Source organism: Amblyomma americanum, chromosome 11, assembly GCF_052857255.1.
Source record: "Amblyomma americanum isolate KBUSLIRL-KWMA chromosome 11, ASM5285725v1, whole genome shotgun sequence".
NCBI lineage: Eukaryota > Metazoa > Arthropoda > Arachnida > Ixodida > Ixodidae > Amblyomma > Amblyomma americanum.
In genome coordinates this window covers 2,448,026-2,465,959 of record NC_135507.1, presented here as the reverse complement: position 1 = coordinate 2,465,959, position 17,934 = coordinate 2,448,026, and the positions used below count along the sequence as shown (strand labels likewise).

Below are 17,934 nucleotides of genomic sequence, written 5' to 3'. Positions count from 1 at the left end.
CAAAACAAGCGCTGGAGCCCCATTCTTCAACAGATTTCTTTTTCATCGGGCTCCAGCGCTTGTTTTCTTCCCTTTCTGTGTCCTTCATCCCTCCACGCTGAATTTACCGCCAAAATGAACTACATCCAACTCGCCCAACTCACCATTCGCCTGTAGCAATGGACAGCTGCGGCACTCTCAAATTTCCTAGGTGTCCCTTTGTAAAATAACCATGTGTTACAATGTCTCATTCCCACATTAATGGTTATAACAATTAAAACCGGCTGCTATGATCTAGATTCAGAGGGAAAAGAAAATTGTAGGGGACACTTAAGCTCCGTGTTAAGGGTATGACGTGATAGCATAATGAGCTAATTCCCTTATGTGCAGAAGGTCATTCTCTACTTTACATTCAGGGATCGCACAGACTCCTCGTACCCCTCCTGGCACAGTGGTGCAGCGCATAAGTGGTGCGCCACTGTCTTGCGATGGCAGGTGCTCCCAGTGGTGGGCCTTGTGCGACCCAGGTTGCTCTTCCAGAGCGACCAATCATTAATCCGTAACCAATCACTAATTTAACTGCCACCTGCCACGTTGGGCAGTTTGCTCACTATCCGGTGGGCAGGTTGTGATGACGCTCAAGGTCACGTGACTGAGGTGGCCCATCTGCCTCCTAGGTTGCTCTGTGGGGAGCACCTGCCAGTATCATGCCCATGATTTTTTGCTCAACGCTGACAATGTTCACGTTGATGCCAGCACCGGATTTTCTGGGGAATGGGGCCTTTAACACTATTTCGTTAAAGTGGGATTCTGATCAAAATGCGGTGTCCATGGCAGACCGCATGCCAGGCACATTTTGCTTCATGTGAGACCCCTTCACCTCTCGAGATGTATCGACCACATTGATTCATACAAAGAGAGAGTATTAGAGCTCTTCGATTCTTCCTTTGCACTGGACCACAAGGAGCAACTGGATGCTCTTGATAAAATTGTAGGTGAGCTCTCTGTGAAGCAGATGAACTAAACAAACTATATCTTTTCCCTGAATCGGTGAAAAACTACAAGCTAGAATAAAATGTTTGATTCTTTATCTGGTCTTTTTTTTTTTTAGCGAACACAGTTATAGCAATTATTGGTTATAACAATGACATTTCCTTGGCAATTCGATTTGGGCTTCGAAGTGAATAGAAGTATTAGGAAATTATTAATATTTTCGTATTTAAAGAGTTCAGAAAAATAAGCTGCTGGATAAAGCAGTCGATAGTCATATGTGTACTCTGATACCTCCACGCGATCATATTGCTCTGTATGTCGGCACGCATATTGCACACTCTGTGGTGGCCGCATCCACAAACTCTGCCTTCGATGGCTGCACAGTTGGGCATGTCACTGATGAGCGCACGTGTTGATGCAAAGCCCAGATGTGAACGTGCCGTGGCGGGAACTGTGGTGCGCCCGCTGGATGGAAGGCCTGAAATGCGAAGGTGACGAAGGAGATGAGAATATAGAACAACGAACATGACTGAGGCAAGCGCTCTGTTGGCATTGGCTTTCGTAGTTGTGGAGTCGCTGGAAACGAACTTCAAAGCATATGGTACATTATTGGTTGCACTCTTCAACTGATGACATTAGATAAGTGGTTAAACGCCTGTAATTTTAGGTACCACAGTGAGAAAACGAAGCGTTTTGATCAGTCTTTGCTTCGAAGAGCATTGCTATTTTCTTGCACTTATGATCTTGGATAGATGCAACCCAGGAGGATCAGGGTTCAATCCCCAGTGCCGCAGGGTACCCACCGGTGATACAGTGGGTGCAAGCTTTCCCCTGGCCTGATTCTCTGGTTATCCGATGTGAAGCACTTGGGAAATGGAAAAAAAAAATACTCCATGCCATGGTGTTCTTTGGCCTAATTTGCCCTTGTGCCATCAAAGTTCATGTATAACCAGCAAAAGTCCGAGAACACCAGGAGATGAAGAACACAGGACAGCGCTGGACTAACAACTGAGGTTTAATCAATAGATGGCCAACCTAGTTGACCAAAACACGCATGCGTATCAGATGCGCTAAAAAACACAGATGCGGCGAGTCACCGAAGAAAGCATACATGTTCAAGTACTGGCAAGCAACAGAAGACAACTACTTTGCCTATCAACCTCACCCACGCACACTTCTGCTTAGGAAATTAAATTCCTTGTTCGTGAGTAGCAAAGATGGTGCGATGACGCACGTGTCACTCACTGCCTTGCAGCCTAATGTGGCAGGCCTCCAGGACTTCCTTCTCCTCCCTGTTTTTTCCTTTTCCAATGACTGAAATGCTGGTAAAAGCCAGAACACAGTTTTACAACTCCTGCAGTGACGTGGGAGATTATTTTGATCAGACAGATTTTTTAGGGAATTGTTATGTTTGTGTGTCCGGTCATTTACACATCTGCCAGTTTGGCCTGTGTACACCCTACTACGTGACAGGGGTATCTTGTAAACGACACGAGTCGAACAAGCAATGCACCTGTTGGCATGCTTCGCAGTGCAGCCCTTGGGCATCTTCCTCTCACTGGCCTTCACGATTCTTTATCATAAACCAGACAGCTTACAAAGTGCAGAGAAGACTGCCGTCGTGTCTTGCCGTTCTGCTGCTTTCTTCAGGTTAAGCGAGACACTGTGAAGATAGGGCACTACTTAAACTTTCTTCCTCTCCAGTCTAACGTTTCCCGAATCTTGTGTGTTCTGTTTCTTAATTTTCTGCATCATCGACTCGCCAACTGCAGTCAGCACGTCAGCCGGATAACCCGCATCACTTAGGCGCAGGACTTGCTGGTGAAAGCTGCCATTCACTGCATGTGGGCAGCTCATACTGCAAGGCTTTGCTTAGGCAAAGGCTAGCTATGGCTATTTTTATCAGCTTGGAGTGCGATGAAACATATGGCGATAGCGCTTTCTTAGTTCGGGGTGAGAAACTTCAGCAGATGTGGCCTTCGTTAAACGTTAGCATTAAGTCTAGGAACCGAATAGTGTTGTCATTAGGCATTTCATCGGTAAAATCCATCATCATGCTTCGACAGCCAGTCCTTATTGCAACTGTTTTGATGTCACGAAGTAAACAGCTCCTCACTCGCCTTTCCCATCTGGCTGGCAAAATTGTCATCGTCACCGTCACAGGCCTCCTTGTTGCTCACAACGGTGCAAAGCCTTTATTCCTCAGTGCCGTGAAATGCCGCACACTCTTGTTGACTGTGGCAGATGGGATTGGGCGCTATGCATCCTTCACACATTCCACAAAGTCGTGCATTGAGGCGCTGTTTGGTGTTTCTGGAAGCCGGCCTTTCTTTGGTCCATTGAAGCCCTCCTGAGCAGACTTCTGATGAAAATTTTTTCTTTCATCTTGCACCACTCACACATGTGGGTTTCAGGAGCATCAAATGCACGTAAGGCAGCCCGACTGCTTCCATACACAAGATCACTTGTTTTTCTTTTTAATCCAGCATTGAAGTGAACTCGGCGAGTCTGTAACCGACACTTCGATGTTGGCTCAAGCCCAGGTGGGAACATTGCTGTCGGTACACTTCAGATGCTCGGGAGGCCTACCAGTGTTTCCTGCTGTAGGCCATATGATCGTATCAACGCACAACAAAAACAGCACTGCCATTTTGTGATGCTGATGAAAATATACCAGCAACACCCTAATGTCATTTTCATACTCCATTTTGTCTGTGCACGAAGCAGCTGGCTAATACAAATACGACTTGATTTTGCCACTGATAGTTTGAACTACGTGATGCTGCACCTGGGCAGCCTGGACACACAACCTTTTTTCGGCGCTGCCTTTTAGGAGGAGACGTGGATAGGGCAAAAGTAGTGCGCAAGAGCAGAGGTGAGGGGCTCTTTCTTAGTGTTTTCAGCAGTGGCTACTAGGAAGCCTGGATCGGGCATGCGCATCTAATCATTTTACAGAGAGAGGCTTATCTGCGACCTCCCTTGAAACTGATGCGAAATCCTGTCTATGGTCGTGTCACCATTCTGTACACATGCCTGGCGCTACCTGTAGGTGAACGCATGTAGGATAGGTTGCAGCCACGACTGATGTGGAAAATCAGGGCATGATCAGTTTATTTTAAACAGTACAATAGGGTAACCCTCCAACCCCACTACTTTCTGATCGCAGTACAGTAAAACCTGGATTTAACGAAGTTGAAAAAGTCCGGGATTTTTCGTTACATCCAGGTTTTCGTTACATGCAGTTTTTGCAAGAAGACCCGAAAGGAAAATGCAGAACAGAAACCAAAATAAGAAATAAATGTAGGTGAAATCACCTCGAAAATGTTAACAGAATACCCCATTACTTGAAGTCATAAACAGTGATAAATGTTCTGTGATCGTACTGATAGTGCGACTGCTGCAGCAACCGCTGCCACTTATGCCGCGGCTCACTCGATGCCGCTACAAGTGGGGTGGGGAGAGTGGGAGAGGTGGGGCACCGGTCGAGCTAGAGGAGAGCACGCGTGGTCGTGCCGCTGCCGTAGACCGGCCGCGGAGGCACACGCCTCTTTCCACATGTTCCCTCTCTTGGCCTGCCCACCGGTGTTGCCCCCAGGAAATGGACTCTTCGCCTTGCTCTGCTGGCACTCTCCGCTGTCCCCGCTCCAGAGTCCTGACGCGAGAGAGCTACCGACAGCAGAATCACACAAGCAATGTACCGTGCGGCAGCGATGGGCGTGCACGGCTTGTACCGTTTCGTTTTTGCTGTGCCATATCATTTTTTTGCTGTTTTTGAGCATGAACTGTTGTAGTGCCACGTGGTATGGCGTTCCAAAAGCGAGAGCAACGGAGATGTGCTGGCGGCGCTAGAGCACGACACATTGACTCAACTGCGGTCGCTTGTTGCGATCGTTGGCATTCCTCTCATCTCAATTCCTGCTTTATTGTCGTGAAACTTTTCTCCCAAATTTCATAACTCGGCACAAGCTAACAGATGGTTGGCTGAGCGAGTTCGTTATGTCAAGGTCAGCTGCCGCTGAGCATTTGTTACATGGAGGTCTCAAATACACGCACTCCAATGGGGATGGCATTTTGGAATTAAAAAACTTGCATAGAGGAATTCACTATATGGGGGTTCATTACATCCAGTTTTAACTGTATACTGTCTTTTCCTCTCACTTTTTGGTGTCCACATGCATTTGGAATTAGCAAGATTTTACTGTTCTTCAGGGTAAAAAAATTGAGCTCCTCTAAGCTGCTCCAGTGACGGAGGATTTAGGAGAACTTAATTTGTGCTAGACGGGGCATAGTACTCTAGACAAGAAACAATAATGCCTACAAAGACAAGCACAACGGAAGGAGGACGGAAGACAAGCACTAGCCTGTGTTGTTCTTCCATTGCGTTCGTCTTTGTAGGCGATATTGTTCTGTCTCAAGTACACTGATAGCGTGAGCCTGCTGAGCCCACTGCTGCAAGATTGAATCCTGGTCGTGGTGATTGCATTTCTTTGGAGGTGAAAGCAAAAATGTCCATATGTAGTGCTGCAGCAATGCAGGTTAGAGAACCCCAGGTCGCCAAAATTAATAGCCCTGTGCTACTGTGACCTTTGTGCTTCCACATACTGCTTCAAGATGTTAGACTCTACCTACCAGACTGAGTATGTGCTACTATGGTACACTCCAATGAACACCTATATATTGGCTTGTGGCACCGTTTGGAAGAGAGAATTAGAACTGATTTGGCCAATGTGAGTAAAAGATGACTAATTATGAACAGAGCCACTTTCTCAGTGACATTCTACGAAAGTAACTGATAGAGCAAGAGCCAGTAGCACCTCATCATGAGCACAGCATTCCAGAGCATCTCCCGAACATGTGCAAGTGTCCAAATCTGACAGCTCCCACAACTCCGTAACATTAGTTTATGATTCATGTGTGAGCATTATAAGGGGACATGTCACGGAGAAAGTGGCATGAAGGGTAAAAGAAGCGAAGCCCTGAAGAGAATGAGTGGACGAAAATTCCCAGAGAAGCAACCTATGTGGGCCACCTAAGTCCCGTGACCTTGTGGAGTGGATTGTGAGCACACTGCCCACCATGGTAGGTGGCAGTTAAATTAATCATTGGTTGCGAGAGGTTGCTCAGGAAGAGCTTGCTGGATCTTAAAAGCCCCACCGATGGTGGCACCTGCCATCACAGGGCAGTGGCGCATCACAGAGCCATTGTGCCGGGAGTGGTATGAGGGCTCCCAGGGATCTGTGAAGAAACCTTGGGAGCTGCAAAACTCTTTTAATGGGTTCATCACTGTGAAGCCAGGTTATTTCAATAATTGCATGATAGCGCCTCGCCGAGCTAGCATGGCAAGCATTTGAGTGTGTGCGTATTGAAACGTCTTTGAAGGACTTTGAGATCAAAGTAGTTCCTTCTCTGGCACTGTAGTTGTTGGGTTGAATTCAACTTGAGGATGTGAGTGATAATATGGATTAAGTCATAACATCGTAAGAACAAAACCTTTTTTTACTTTGCAAAAAATTAACTGTGATCATGATCAGCGGACTGTTCTATTTTGCTTGTGCATGTCTGCATGCAAATCTTCCTCTGTAGGAGATGGTATCCTCTTCCAGCAATGGGTCCCCTTGAATGTGTATTTCGTTTTGTAAAGTAGGTAGCAGGTACTGGCGCCATATGTTGTGAGCAAGGCAGGCTCGGGCATTGACCTAGCGAAGAACAACTCCATGCTCTGTCTCCTTGTATTCTCGCCTTGCTCAGACACTCAAGGTAATACTGTTGACTTACTATATATGCCTGAGTGGTATCCATTTGTCCACTGTCACATCCTTATAAACAATACAGTCGGCATTTTTTCATCAGCCAAGTGTGCCGTCGGACATCAAGGGGGGGTGGGTGGCCACTGCCGCAGCTGGACGTGACTGTGCTGGACGGCTCGGGCCACTTTGCACTGGAAGGAGACGGAGGGTCCGTGGCCAAACTGGCGCTCCAGGGCCGGCAGGTGCAGGTGCATGGCCTGGGGGAAGGCCACCTCGAGCTGCAACTGCACGACCGCTGCCTGCCGGGGGCCCCCGCGCTGCCGCTGCATGTGGACGTCGTGTGGCCCGCCCACGTGCAGCTGGCCGTGGGCTCCCAGGTGCAGCTGGGCGAAGAGCTGGAGGCCCGTGTGTGGCTGGACGATGCCCGGGGCGAGGCACTCAGTCCACTGCCCCTGGTGGGTGAGGCGACGGGACCCCTGGCCCTGCGGCCGTTGGGTGGCGACCGCTTTGCTGTCCGCGGCATAGCCCTGGGAAGCGGCACAGCGCGATTTGTGGTTGGAGGCCTGCCCGAGCTGGCCAGTCCTGTGGCCACCGTGCATGTGTTCGCCCCGCTACGCCTGGAGCCCAGGAACCTCACATTGGCAGTGGGTGCCACTTACCAGGTGAGGCATGCTCCTTTCGGGGACTCTGTCCTCACTGGAGAGAGGGTAACTCCACTGGAGCTGCAAGGGTGGAAACAGCGTGGGCCAGATTTTTTTTTCACTGTAATGGCAGTGTTGCACACTTGGGGCTGCATGTTGAGAGAAGCAATTATGTCATGAGAGAATTGCACCGGTGATGTGGAGTGCACTGGCTGCACAGTGTAGTGTCACTGCAGCTTTTGACAGGTCCACTCAGTGGTTCCCTGCCTTTGCCCTCACCCTTCTTTCCGTGAGATGTGTGCAAAGGAATTGAGCAGATGTCTAGCCCCACAGTAGATGGCTGTTTGCCATCTGGCGTGTACTTTTGAATGCCCCAGTGGCTCAGTTATTAGCGCATTAGGCTACTATCCAGAAGTCTTGGTTTCAATCCTGACTGCAGCGGCTGCATTTTGATGGTGGCAAAACTCGAAATGTGCCCATGTAAAAATCTTTATCCCTTCCCTTAAGGCACGGTTCAGGTGTCCACCAATATGTGCAACAGATACTGAGCCATTTCCTTTCCTCAGAAACCAATTTTCATTTTTTTTTTCAATTTTTCTATGCGCTGTGCGATGTCAGCGCATGTTACAGAACCCCAAAGTTGTCGAAACTTATCTGGAAACCTCTACTACGGTGTCCCTCATAGTCCATGTGTTGCTTTGGGACAATAAGCCCCACAATTTACCAATTTGTATATGAATCCTTATTGCCTCAAACTGGGACATTTGAATATTGAGTTCTTCATGTTGCAGTGCACACCTGGTACCTCCGCTCTGTACTTCATGTGACACACTACTTTGCAGGGCAATGGTGGCTTGGCAGGCACCGCCAACCATGCCGATGTCACACTGTCAGCATGTTTGTACACTCAAAACTTGTCTTTGTTTTGGTCTTGTCGACTGTGCTTCTTGTGCTGCCATGATGATGCATGGGTTATAGAAAAAATCCAGCAGAAGAGGACGCATTCACAAGAAGAGAAATTGGGCAGGACAACGACAGCATCATCTTTTGTCTACCGTATTTACATGATTGTATCTGGTTTGCTGTTCATCGACAGCCACCATCGGCCACCACACGCGGGGTGCGGATGCCGGTTCTGCGCGTTGACATAGCAGCTGCTCAAGGCCAGCACCAAGAGCGATACGACGAAGCCACGCAGCAAAAATGCAACCATGCTGTAGCATGCCTGATATCGCGTTTGTCTTTCCTTTATTTATGGTGCAATGCTTTGGCTTCGATTTTAAGTCGACCCCCCCCCCCCCCACACACACACACACACACACACTGAATTTTCATATTTTGAAAAATAGATCGACTTACAATCGTGTAAATACTTATTCTTCGTATGAATGCGTTCTTTTCTGCTGTTTCTTTTTTTCTGTAACTCATGCATAACTGGCCTAACAAGCTACGCTTCTTCAATGCTGCATGGGGTTCTTGTATTTGTGAACATACGGCAGAAACCTGCCTGGTTAGGAGGTGAATTAGAAATAACTGATGTAGAAGAACCCGCTATAATAGACTCGGATATAGTAAAAACTCGCATCTAGTAAATTGAAACTGCGGTCCCATATGTCACTTTCTAAAAATGACTGTAAATTATTTTTTCGGCTGTAGTAATGATTGTCTGGCCACGGTGTTGTACTGGCGGCGTAGTGGTGATGTACTTCGATCGCGAGGTTAACATTTGGAGCCAAATAATATTGAAGACGGGCTAACGTGTGAATGCGGGGCATTTTGTCTTGCGGCTAGTTTTCTGCCTCCTTGTCTTGGGTTTAGAGACCTGGGCATCGGTGAGAGATGGGCATTGAATAAAAGACTACCTGATTTACTTGCGTAAATCTCACCTTTAAAGTGCCTTACATTTAAAAGCTACAGTTTCGCTGAAGTCGAGCCACTTGAACCTGCAAGCAAGGTGTGCGCAAGCAATTTGCCTGCAAACCAAGGACTGCTTTCTAATTTCACTTTTGGCTGCATGGTGCACACTGCTTGAGTGCATTACACAAGGATGATGCTGACTGTACAATGCTAATGGTCTGGAGCAGAGTGCGCAAAATATAAGAGTACAAGTTTTTTTTTTTAAATCCGGGTGAAATGTTGGAAGTGCCCAAATTATGCACAGGTGCAAAGGTACAAATTACACGAGTAAATACGGCGATTGCTGATAGGAAGAAAAAATTATTACAAAAGTGAATAAAACAACAAAATATATGCTGCCACCACCTGGAAGGTGCTGAAGTAATGAGCGTTAGCTGTTTGGTAGCGAAATCTATATTTCATGTGATGTATTACCACGTGATTAGGCTACTTTTCTATACCTCACGGCGAGCGGAGTTCTATCGCCTTGACGTCTGATATTTTTGACCAGTTTGGGCTGAAAAGGTTTTTTTTTTTACACTTTGGAGGGCCATTTTTTTTTTTTTTTACCTCAAGGTGGTAGGTGCCAGTCGCCATGAAGTATGAAATTGTGAGCTGCTGAGTGCTGGCGTCACGGCAGCCATGCTGAGCCTAAGCATAACTAAATATTAACCTAATTAGGCTATATGGTGTTAACATGTTCTACTCATAGAGCCCGTTACGAATATGCCATTAGTTAAATAATGATGTCAGTGGTTATTTAATTATAAGCAAATAAACTTAAACCTAACCAAAGAAAATATTAACTTCATTAGTTAATATTGCTCGTGTTCTACTCATCTAGAGGATTCCAAATATCTAATTCGTTTTATGATGGTCTCATTAATTACTGAGTTATAAGCGATTAAGCATAGTCACATGACCAGTTAATTATGACCTCACAAAATCAGTGACGTCACCAATCAATGACCAATTCGGTTGCTATATCGATTTACAATGGGGGCCGCCATCTTGAATTCCTCGGGCTTAGAAAATTTCACGCTGAAGGGAGGTGGTAGCAGACCCCAAGAAATCGAGAAACGTGATGAATAAGAGCTCACGCTCTTAAAAGCCCAAAAGGTGTATTCACGAACAAAACCGACCGATTGTGACACTTGTGATTGGGGGTGAAGGCTTCCTTGGCAGATATTGAAGGCTGTTGGGATTCCTTGAGACAAAGTTTGAAAATGCCTGCTCTATTAAACTTGGAGTCATATCACAGTCTTGCTTAGTGCAAGTTGTAAAAAATTTTTTGTAGTTGATTATAGATTGCAGTTCTTGTGCTCTCTGCCTGGGTTTTTTAAAATATGAATGCAAGTTTGTGCATACCTGTATAGTTGTTGGCGTAATTTGGAACATGCTTTGGTGATGAAAGACTTATCACAAGTGACCTAGCTAAACATGAGGACATACTTTGTACATACGCTATCCAATGTTGCTGGTGTGGTTGGGCATACTCCTGAGGAACCGTCATCTTTCATCCACGGAATGCATGCGGAAAGTTCATACGCCCAAGCATGCTTCATGTTATTTTAGCCGCACCTGTACAGCTAATGATTACATGGCATTACTTCAGTGGTGAAAAAGCTACACATCTGAGTCCTTATTTACAGTTTCTGTCATAATCAAAACCGCCACAACTGGCCACAGCAGCCACACCTGATTGGTCAAAACGCCGAAAGTGGATGTGGTGGTTCGGATGCAGTGAAAACTGTCGAAGAAATGGGGCGGTGACGTCACACTCATAGCGTACACTCCATAGCAGATGCAGATGAGATAACAGCCAACATGGGAGTGCGCTCTGAAGCGGAGCCTCTCGCTTCGGAGTGAACTTGTAGGTGTTACTGCATTTTTCCACACGTGAACTGGAAATTACATACAGGGCTTTTGCTTAGTCTCATTTTGCCCATAACAAATTGGATGGACTACAAATTCGGCTTGTTTTTATTGCAATGCTTATGGTTATGGTCCTTGTGGTTTTGATAGCTGCTGTGCTGTGGCTCTGCGTTCAGCTCTCGAGTTAGCTGACGAGTTAGTTTTCAGGCGTCAGTGGGCGTGTGCTTCGCACCATGGCAAACCTCTGAAAGCTTTGTCTGTGATGTCTCCCAATGCGTACATGAAGAGAAACACAGCAAGATTTTTTTTAGCTGATTCCTTTTATTGATTTGCTGCAGGAAAATGAAAAACCTAACAGTGGCATCTCGCAGTTCATGCAATCTCTGCGTGAAAGGAATGAAAAACCTCAATTACTGTCTGTACAACCGTCCGATCACAGCAGTAACTCACCTTAAGCGATGTTGCAGACTGTGCGGCGTCTTGATAGTTCTGCACGGCAGTGAGCACGCATTGTGCAGTGAGTGAGGGCACACCAAAAATTTTCTCCTTCATTCCGTTTCCCCCGCAATGTAAAGTAAAACGTTGCGTTCTCCATACAACCTTGCTGCCTATTAGTGATTGGCATGTCGCCCTCTATCACTGCAAAGCCATGCATAGTTACATACACTATTAACTTTTTTAAGTACACCTCTGGCCTTTACTGTGCAAAAAAGAGTAGTATCTGAACCACTGTTCCCATTTCTTAAACTATACTGGGTAAAGGAGGCAGCTTTTGATTACTGCTTTACAACTGGAATTCAATGCGCAGCTGAATTTTTCTTCTGCCGCATTGGTCGCGTTCCATTTCTTGGCAAAGAGCAATTGTGCCGCTGGACATTTTGCTGTGGCAACCACAATGCAGTGACATCCTCCCGCTGCTCACAGTTGCAGCCAAATTGACATCTGCTTCTGGCATTTTTAGTGATCAGGTGAGGCTTATTATGGCAGCTTGAGTTGTGACACAAACTGGAAACACAGACCTTGGAACCGTAGTGCTTCAGTGGACTTTGCTTCTGTTAAAAGTTCAGCTGGCTCTGCAGACACCTAGACCCTTTTACGCTCACTTCCACAACGGCCTATGCATTGCACTTGTAAGCAATGTGCAGATTTAGAGCTTTCCATTGGATATGTGGCAGTGTGAAACTACTTGCTCTTTGGATTGTTGCGGACAGGTGTAGAAAAAGACTCGTGCTACTGTTTATTTGAAAGGTTTTTTAGAAGAAACCTGCATGTGCAGAGGTGCAATCTCTCTTTCCATGCACGTGCATGCACATAACGGCTCTTGCAAGGATTATGGTGTCATAACCTCTGATAGTTTTCATTCGTATCTTCTGGAGCGTGTTTTGTGCTTTGCTTTGTCTCCCTATGGGTGGAGCAGTCTGTGTGTAATCTTGATGCTGTTTGCGCAGCTCGGCTGGTCGGGTGGCCCTTCCGGTGTTGCCGTCGAGTTTGGCCTGTCCGAAGATATGCCCTGCCTGTCCGTCTCTGCAACTGGCCTGGTGCGAGCCAAGGGCCCACCATGCCAGGGCCGCGTGTGGGCTGCAGCTGCGACCGGCGGTCGGGACGAGACATCGGTGCATGTGGTGTCTATTGGGAAGCTGGAGCTTCACTGCCCTCTGCGCAAGATTGTTCAGGGATCTCAGGTGACCACAGAGGCCCCCGGGAGAACCCATGGGTGGTGCTTTTGCAAGACAACTTTATGAAATTATTGTTCTCACTAGAAATTTATTTCTCTGGCTGCTTCCAGATATGTTGACGTTTGTCCAAAGGCAAAAAATGCATTTATGTATCACTGAAAAAATTGTATTTAAAAAATCTTGTAATCAGTTGCTTCTAACTCGACGTTACTGAAAGGATGAGTTGCCACCATTTTTGAAGTGCATGGCAGTGTACTTAATACCCCTGTCACACGGCCAGTTTCAATGCCAATCGAGTCGAGGGTCTTCGAGATTCTCAATCACTATTGAACTCGAAGGAGTTGTGTCGCTGCTACACGGCAAATCTCAATGACCATTGAAATGGTTCTCGTGTCTCACGCTACGCTTGTGTGGCGCCACAATCGCTACTTTAGATTTTACAAAAATAACAAGAATATTTGATAAATGTATACGAAATGCTTAAATACACGCATACGCGCATGTCGTTTAAAACCCTTTTAATTGCGCATACGCGACGGACAGATGCAGACACTGCTGTAGCCATTCTAATACAAGACGAGCCAAAACCAAGCCAGTCCAACTGCGTCGGAGTGTTGCTTCGTCAGGCTTAACCCCTGGAAAATCGCCCTGATATCTGAAAAACAAAAGCTATTCGTCTCTTGAAACCTTATGCGAGGGTAAGAATGGGAAAATCAAAGACGAATACAACAATTTAGAACACGATATTGCTTTGAGGGATTAGCGACGAAGCTGTTATCGCTGTGAAGCGGGCGGGCAGGGCGCCGGCATATTGTCAACGCTATGTACGCAAGCAACGCATAGACCGCAACGCAAAATTAATGCGCTTAAAACCAGTCTGATACCATTTTAAAATTATTGTACAGACTGCTTGCATTAAAGTTTAGGCGAATAATGTTTGTTCATGCTTTTGTACCATGAATGTATCGTGCACGAAAGTACGCTTGGCGCCGCTCGAAGCAAAGCTAGCAACCTTGGGCAGCGCTCGAAGGCCCTCGAAATCAAGTGCTCGATCGCATTTGAGCCGATAGGCTATCGGTTCGAGAGCCATTGAAATGCCCGTGTACAGGGGTATAACTTCAGCCTCCACTGGCATTCGTTGACGAACTGTTACGCACTGCCCCGCACTGTGGGCAGATCGCTAAGACCTTGTGTGCTGTAAGCTAAGGCATAGTCATTCACGTTACCTAGCATCCTGTGTGTTTCTTTTAAGAAGGGGGACTGGTCTTAAAACCATTTTCCTTAATTTCCAACCAAAATTAATAAAACTTTGCATGCTTATGCAGTTTTTGTGCAGATTCCAAAAATACTGTTATTTTTTGTGTAGACCAATTAGTTCTTAAGATAATTACAAATAATGCACTAAAGTTTGCAAAAACAATAGGAAAATAATGGCTCAACAAAACCTTACTTTTTATACATTGCTAGATACTAGAAGGAATAAGGAACATAATGTTGCAATCAGTTTTTTTGATTGGATGATTATTTTTTATTTTATTGCAGATTTAATTTCTGTGGTCAAAGCATGCCAACACAGTGATAGTACAAAATACCATTCTAGAAAATTTAAAAGAGAAAATTAAGAAATCTACTTGCAACACTGTGTGCCACACATATCTGACTTCATGGTGAAAAAAATATTGCTCTATCCTCAATAGATGTTGAGATATTGGATTTGCTAACTTGGAGTCCAAAATTCTCATTTTGAGAAAACTACAAAAAATAAAAAAAACTCAATTTCATGGGAGATGATAAAAATAATGGCATTTTTGCACGTGGAAATTGCTAACAAGCCTCAGGCATGTCATCCGAGTGGCATTTTTCAACCATCCGGCCCTTTCACCATGCCTGCTGCCTGTTTTGAGATGCGCATTTGTGTGCTGACACCTTCCTTGAGAGCAAGTCCTCTTCTTGACTGCATTAACATTTTTGTTTTCGATTGAATCTTGATAAAACTGCACAGTCCTCTCTAGTTTTCCAAGGTGATTGCAAATATGCTGTTACTTTACAGAAAAATAAACAAATTCATTGCATCTCTGCTCGAAGTCCGTCACGCGGTCCTTCGTGTCCGAGATAACATCAGCTAATGTTATCAACAGTCACCCCCGCTGTCAGCCTGTCAGCCCAGCACGGTGTCACCCGACTCGCGTCATCGCACACGGTTGAAAGCTTCCTGTTTGCGCCGCTCGCTCGCGCAGATGCCACCGAGAAACTGGCGGCCATACTGTCAGCTTTTTCTCTTGAATCACTCGCGGTAAGCGCGCCGATGAAAGCTGCAGGGAACCGTGGTTGGTGCTGCAGATTACTAACTTCGCCCTACTGCACGCCGACGCGACGGTTTGGTATCTGTCTCCACGTACGCTGCGCTATTGCCTGTTGTCATTGGCGCCGACCACCACAGACCATAGTTTTTTGCCCTGCTGCCTATTTTTTATACATTTATCGATGTTGCAAGCTCCCCGCTTCAACTTTGCGATTGCTCACGCTGATAAATTGTTCAAAATCGTAGCACCCCAACGCTACAGAAAATTGCAGGAAATTCAAACTAGCCAATAAAGAGTGCTGACTTTGCCGCGTGGTTCAAGGCAGCCAATCACGAGGTAGCATCTTCGCTTTTATTTTTTTAGTTTTTCACGGCTTTAAACAGGTGCAGTGGCTGCCACATTTGCGCGAAAGAAAGCCGGCGAGCTCCACTATGAAATGAGACCGGAAAGAGGGCATTATGGCAGATGGTTTTGAATTGCGCGGCATAGAAAATTGGTGTATTTTGGTGCATCCTCGAGAGTTTCTGCGCCACGGCGGCACATTCATCGGGCAGTTTCCCAAAAACTACGCGAGTCTCGGGCTCCAAACTTCACTTGTCGGTGGAAAAGAACCTCGCGAATCTGAATATGACAAAAATTGAAAAATTGATATTTTCGCGAGTTTTTGTCTCAGAAGACCCGTGTCCCCCCTTAACCTTGCGTAAAGAACACACGCCTGACCTTCAGGGCCAGTGTTCAGCATGTTTGCGTTATCTCGACGCGATTGTCCGGCCAAATTGCCAGATGGCTCCAAAGTGAACGATGCTAAACACCAGCGACACGCACGCAGCTGACTGGGTGCATTTGTTGATGATGGAAGGACAGACGGAGGTAAGATATGAAATATCGACCCTTCCAAAAAAGTCTGTTGAAACTTTTCTTTCCCACGTAATGAACACTCTCTCCGAACTGATGTCAACTTTTCTGGAAAGAAAGTGGGTTCATTATGCGAATATATACGGTATTACCTTGGCCTTCTTTCATCGGCCTTAATGGCAATAAATGAACAACTAGCTATTACATTGTAATTTTTTAGACTTTACGTGGCCTCAGTGTTGTCTTAATGTGTCTGCGAAGTCATAGCTGCAGTGCAGCTGTTCAAACCGAAACTGAAACAACATGACAGAATAATTTAGTTGTTGTTTTTTTAAAAAGCAGGTGCAGGTGATTCGTGCATATTGATGTCTTCTGCTTTATGCCAAAGAAAGAACACAGCAAAAATTTCGTGTCTCTATTCCTTTACCTGGGAAGCACGTGCTCCTGGAAATTGTTCCCTGGAATTAAAGAGGCCTTGCAACAACTTTCGAGCATTGCATGTAATCTCGCTCAGTCGCCACATTGTGTTGTCATGAGCATTTGATCCAAATTATATGCTTCTGCATGCAGCAGATAACCACTGTTGTACTTGAAAATTAGCTAGCCCTTTCCAGCGACTTTTTCAAACTTGTACCATGACCGGTTGATGAGCGACGCACAAGGTGCGGCCTGCATTGACCCACCATTTTGACAACCTGACTCTCCACTGGCGACGCTCAGATTTTTCGTGGTTTCAGCAAGTTATCGGTCGATTTGCACCGTCAAAAGTGCAACGAAGCTAGTGGTGGTGTTTTATTGCGATGCAGGCCGATTGTGCGAGCAGCGAGCAAATTTCTAGACTGGCTTCCCCAGAGTCGTCTTCCCAATTTGTTAATGTAGCTCCTCGTGTCGAACATGGCAAAGGGCATGCGACCAGGCAGGTGCTCGACAACACCGTTGTTTAAACTTGGAAGCGTGACCTGCGGGTCGCCTTCTCACTTGAAGCGAAAACTCTCGGGAATGACGTTGTTCGTGCGCTTTCGAGAGTTTCGTCTGCTTTGGCTGATGTGAAATGGTTAGGCTTAGTGACGACTATGGCAGCCAGGGAGCAGCTCAGTTTGTTGCCCAGTGCGTCTGCGGTCGGCGTCGTTGCCGAAAGCTTGGCTCACTCGCTGATTGGTTCAGCGGTTTGCAACTCACAGTCGCAATTCTAGAAAATCGAGCAGTGAGTGACTGGCCTGTGACTGTCGCTTTTCGACCAAAACAGTCACACAACCTCTGTGACTCGCAAGTGCATGATTGGGCCCATAATCGGAGGGACACTTCTTTTGTGCTTTTTGGCACGTTTCAGTGCCAAGTGCTGTTTAGAGCGGTAAAACTTTGCTCATCGAGCGCACCCCATGGAATGCTACGGCGCAAGGCTGCATTTTCATGTCGGTTCTATTATGGGGAACACCAGCTATGCGATTGCGACTGAGATTAACGGTTCGGGTGCGCTGCACCATGGAATTGTGGCACCCCCCCCCCCCCTTGCGGGATGGCATGAAGGTGCATGCAGGAAGCTGAATAAGACGCTAAAACAGCGTCATCGCTTGCGGCCCAGGCAATTGTTCGGTAGTTCCGGATTCCGTAAGTTTGCTTTTGCAACTTCGTCCGGGAAAGCAACTGTGAATCAATAATCAGTTACTACACCACACAATTCTTTAACAGTACCGCACAAGCGTCGACCAAACTGCTTGTCGGCACGGAGCTGAGAAGCCAGCGAGAATAGCCACGTGCGCACAAGTTTGCCAACACGATTGTCGTCTATGGGCAAACTTTCTTGTATAGTTTTGTTCCAAATTTTATTGTGGTCAAGTATTCATTTGTTGCCAGACTTACTGGTGTTGAATTTCTGGACATTTTTCTTTTGTTTGTGTAGCCTTTTTACTTTGCATTCTTTGTAAAATGCCCCTCCTGCTAGGGCCAAAGCATTGGCCTGCAGTATGGT

At 46.3% G+C, this 17,934-nt stretch overlaps 1 protein-coding gene across 1 annotated transcript in view; it reads left to right on the top strand.

The window, feature by feature from the left end:
- Positions 1–17,934, top strand: part of Gp210 (nucleoporin 210) — a 137,151-nt gene that overhangs the window by 64,437 nt on the left and 54,780 nt on the right. The window contains 2 exon segments of the mRNA XM_077644311.1: positions 6,872–7,381; positions 12,580–12,813. Coding sequence (XP_077500437.1) covers positions 6,872–7,381; positions 12,580–12,813 — 744 coding nt within the window.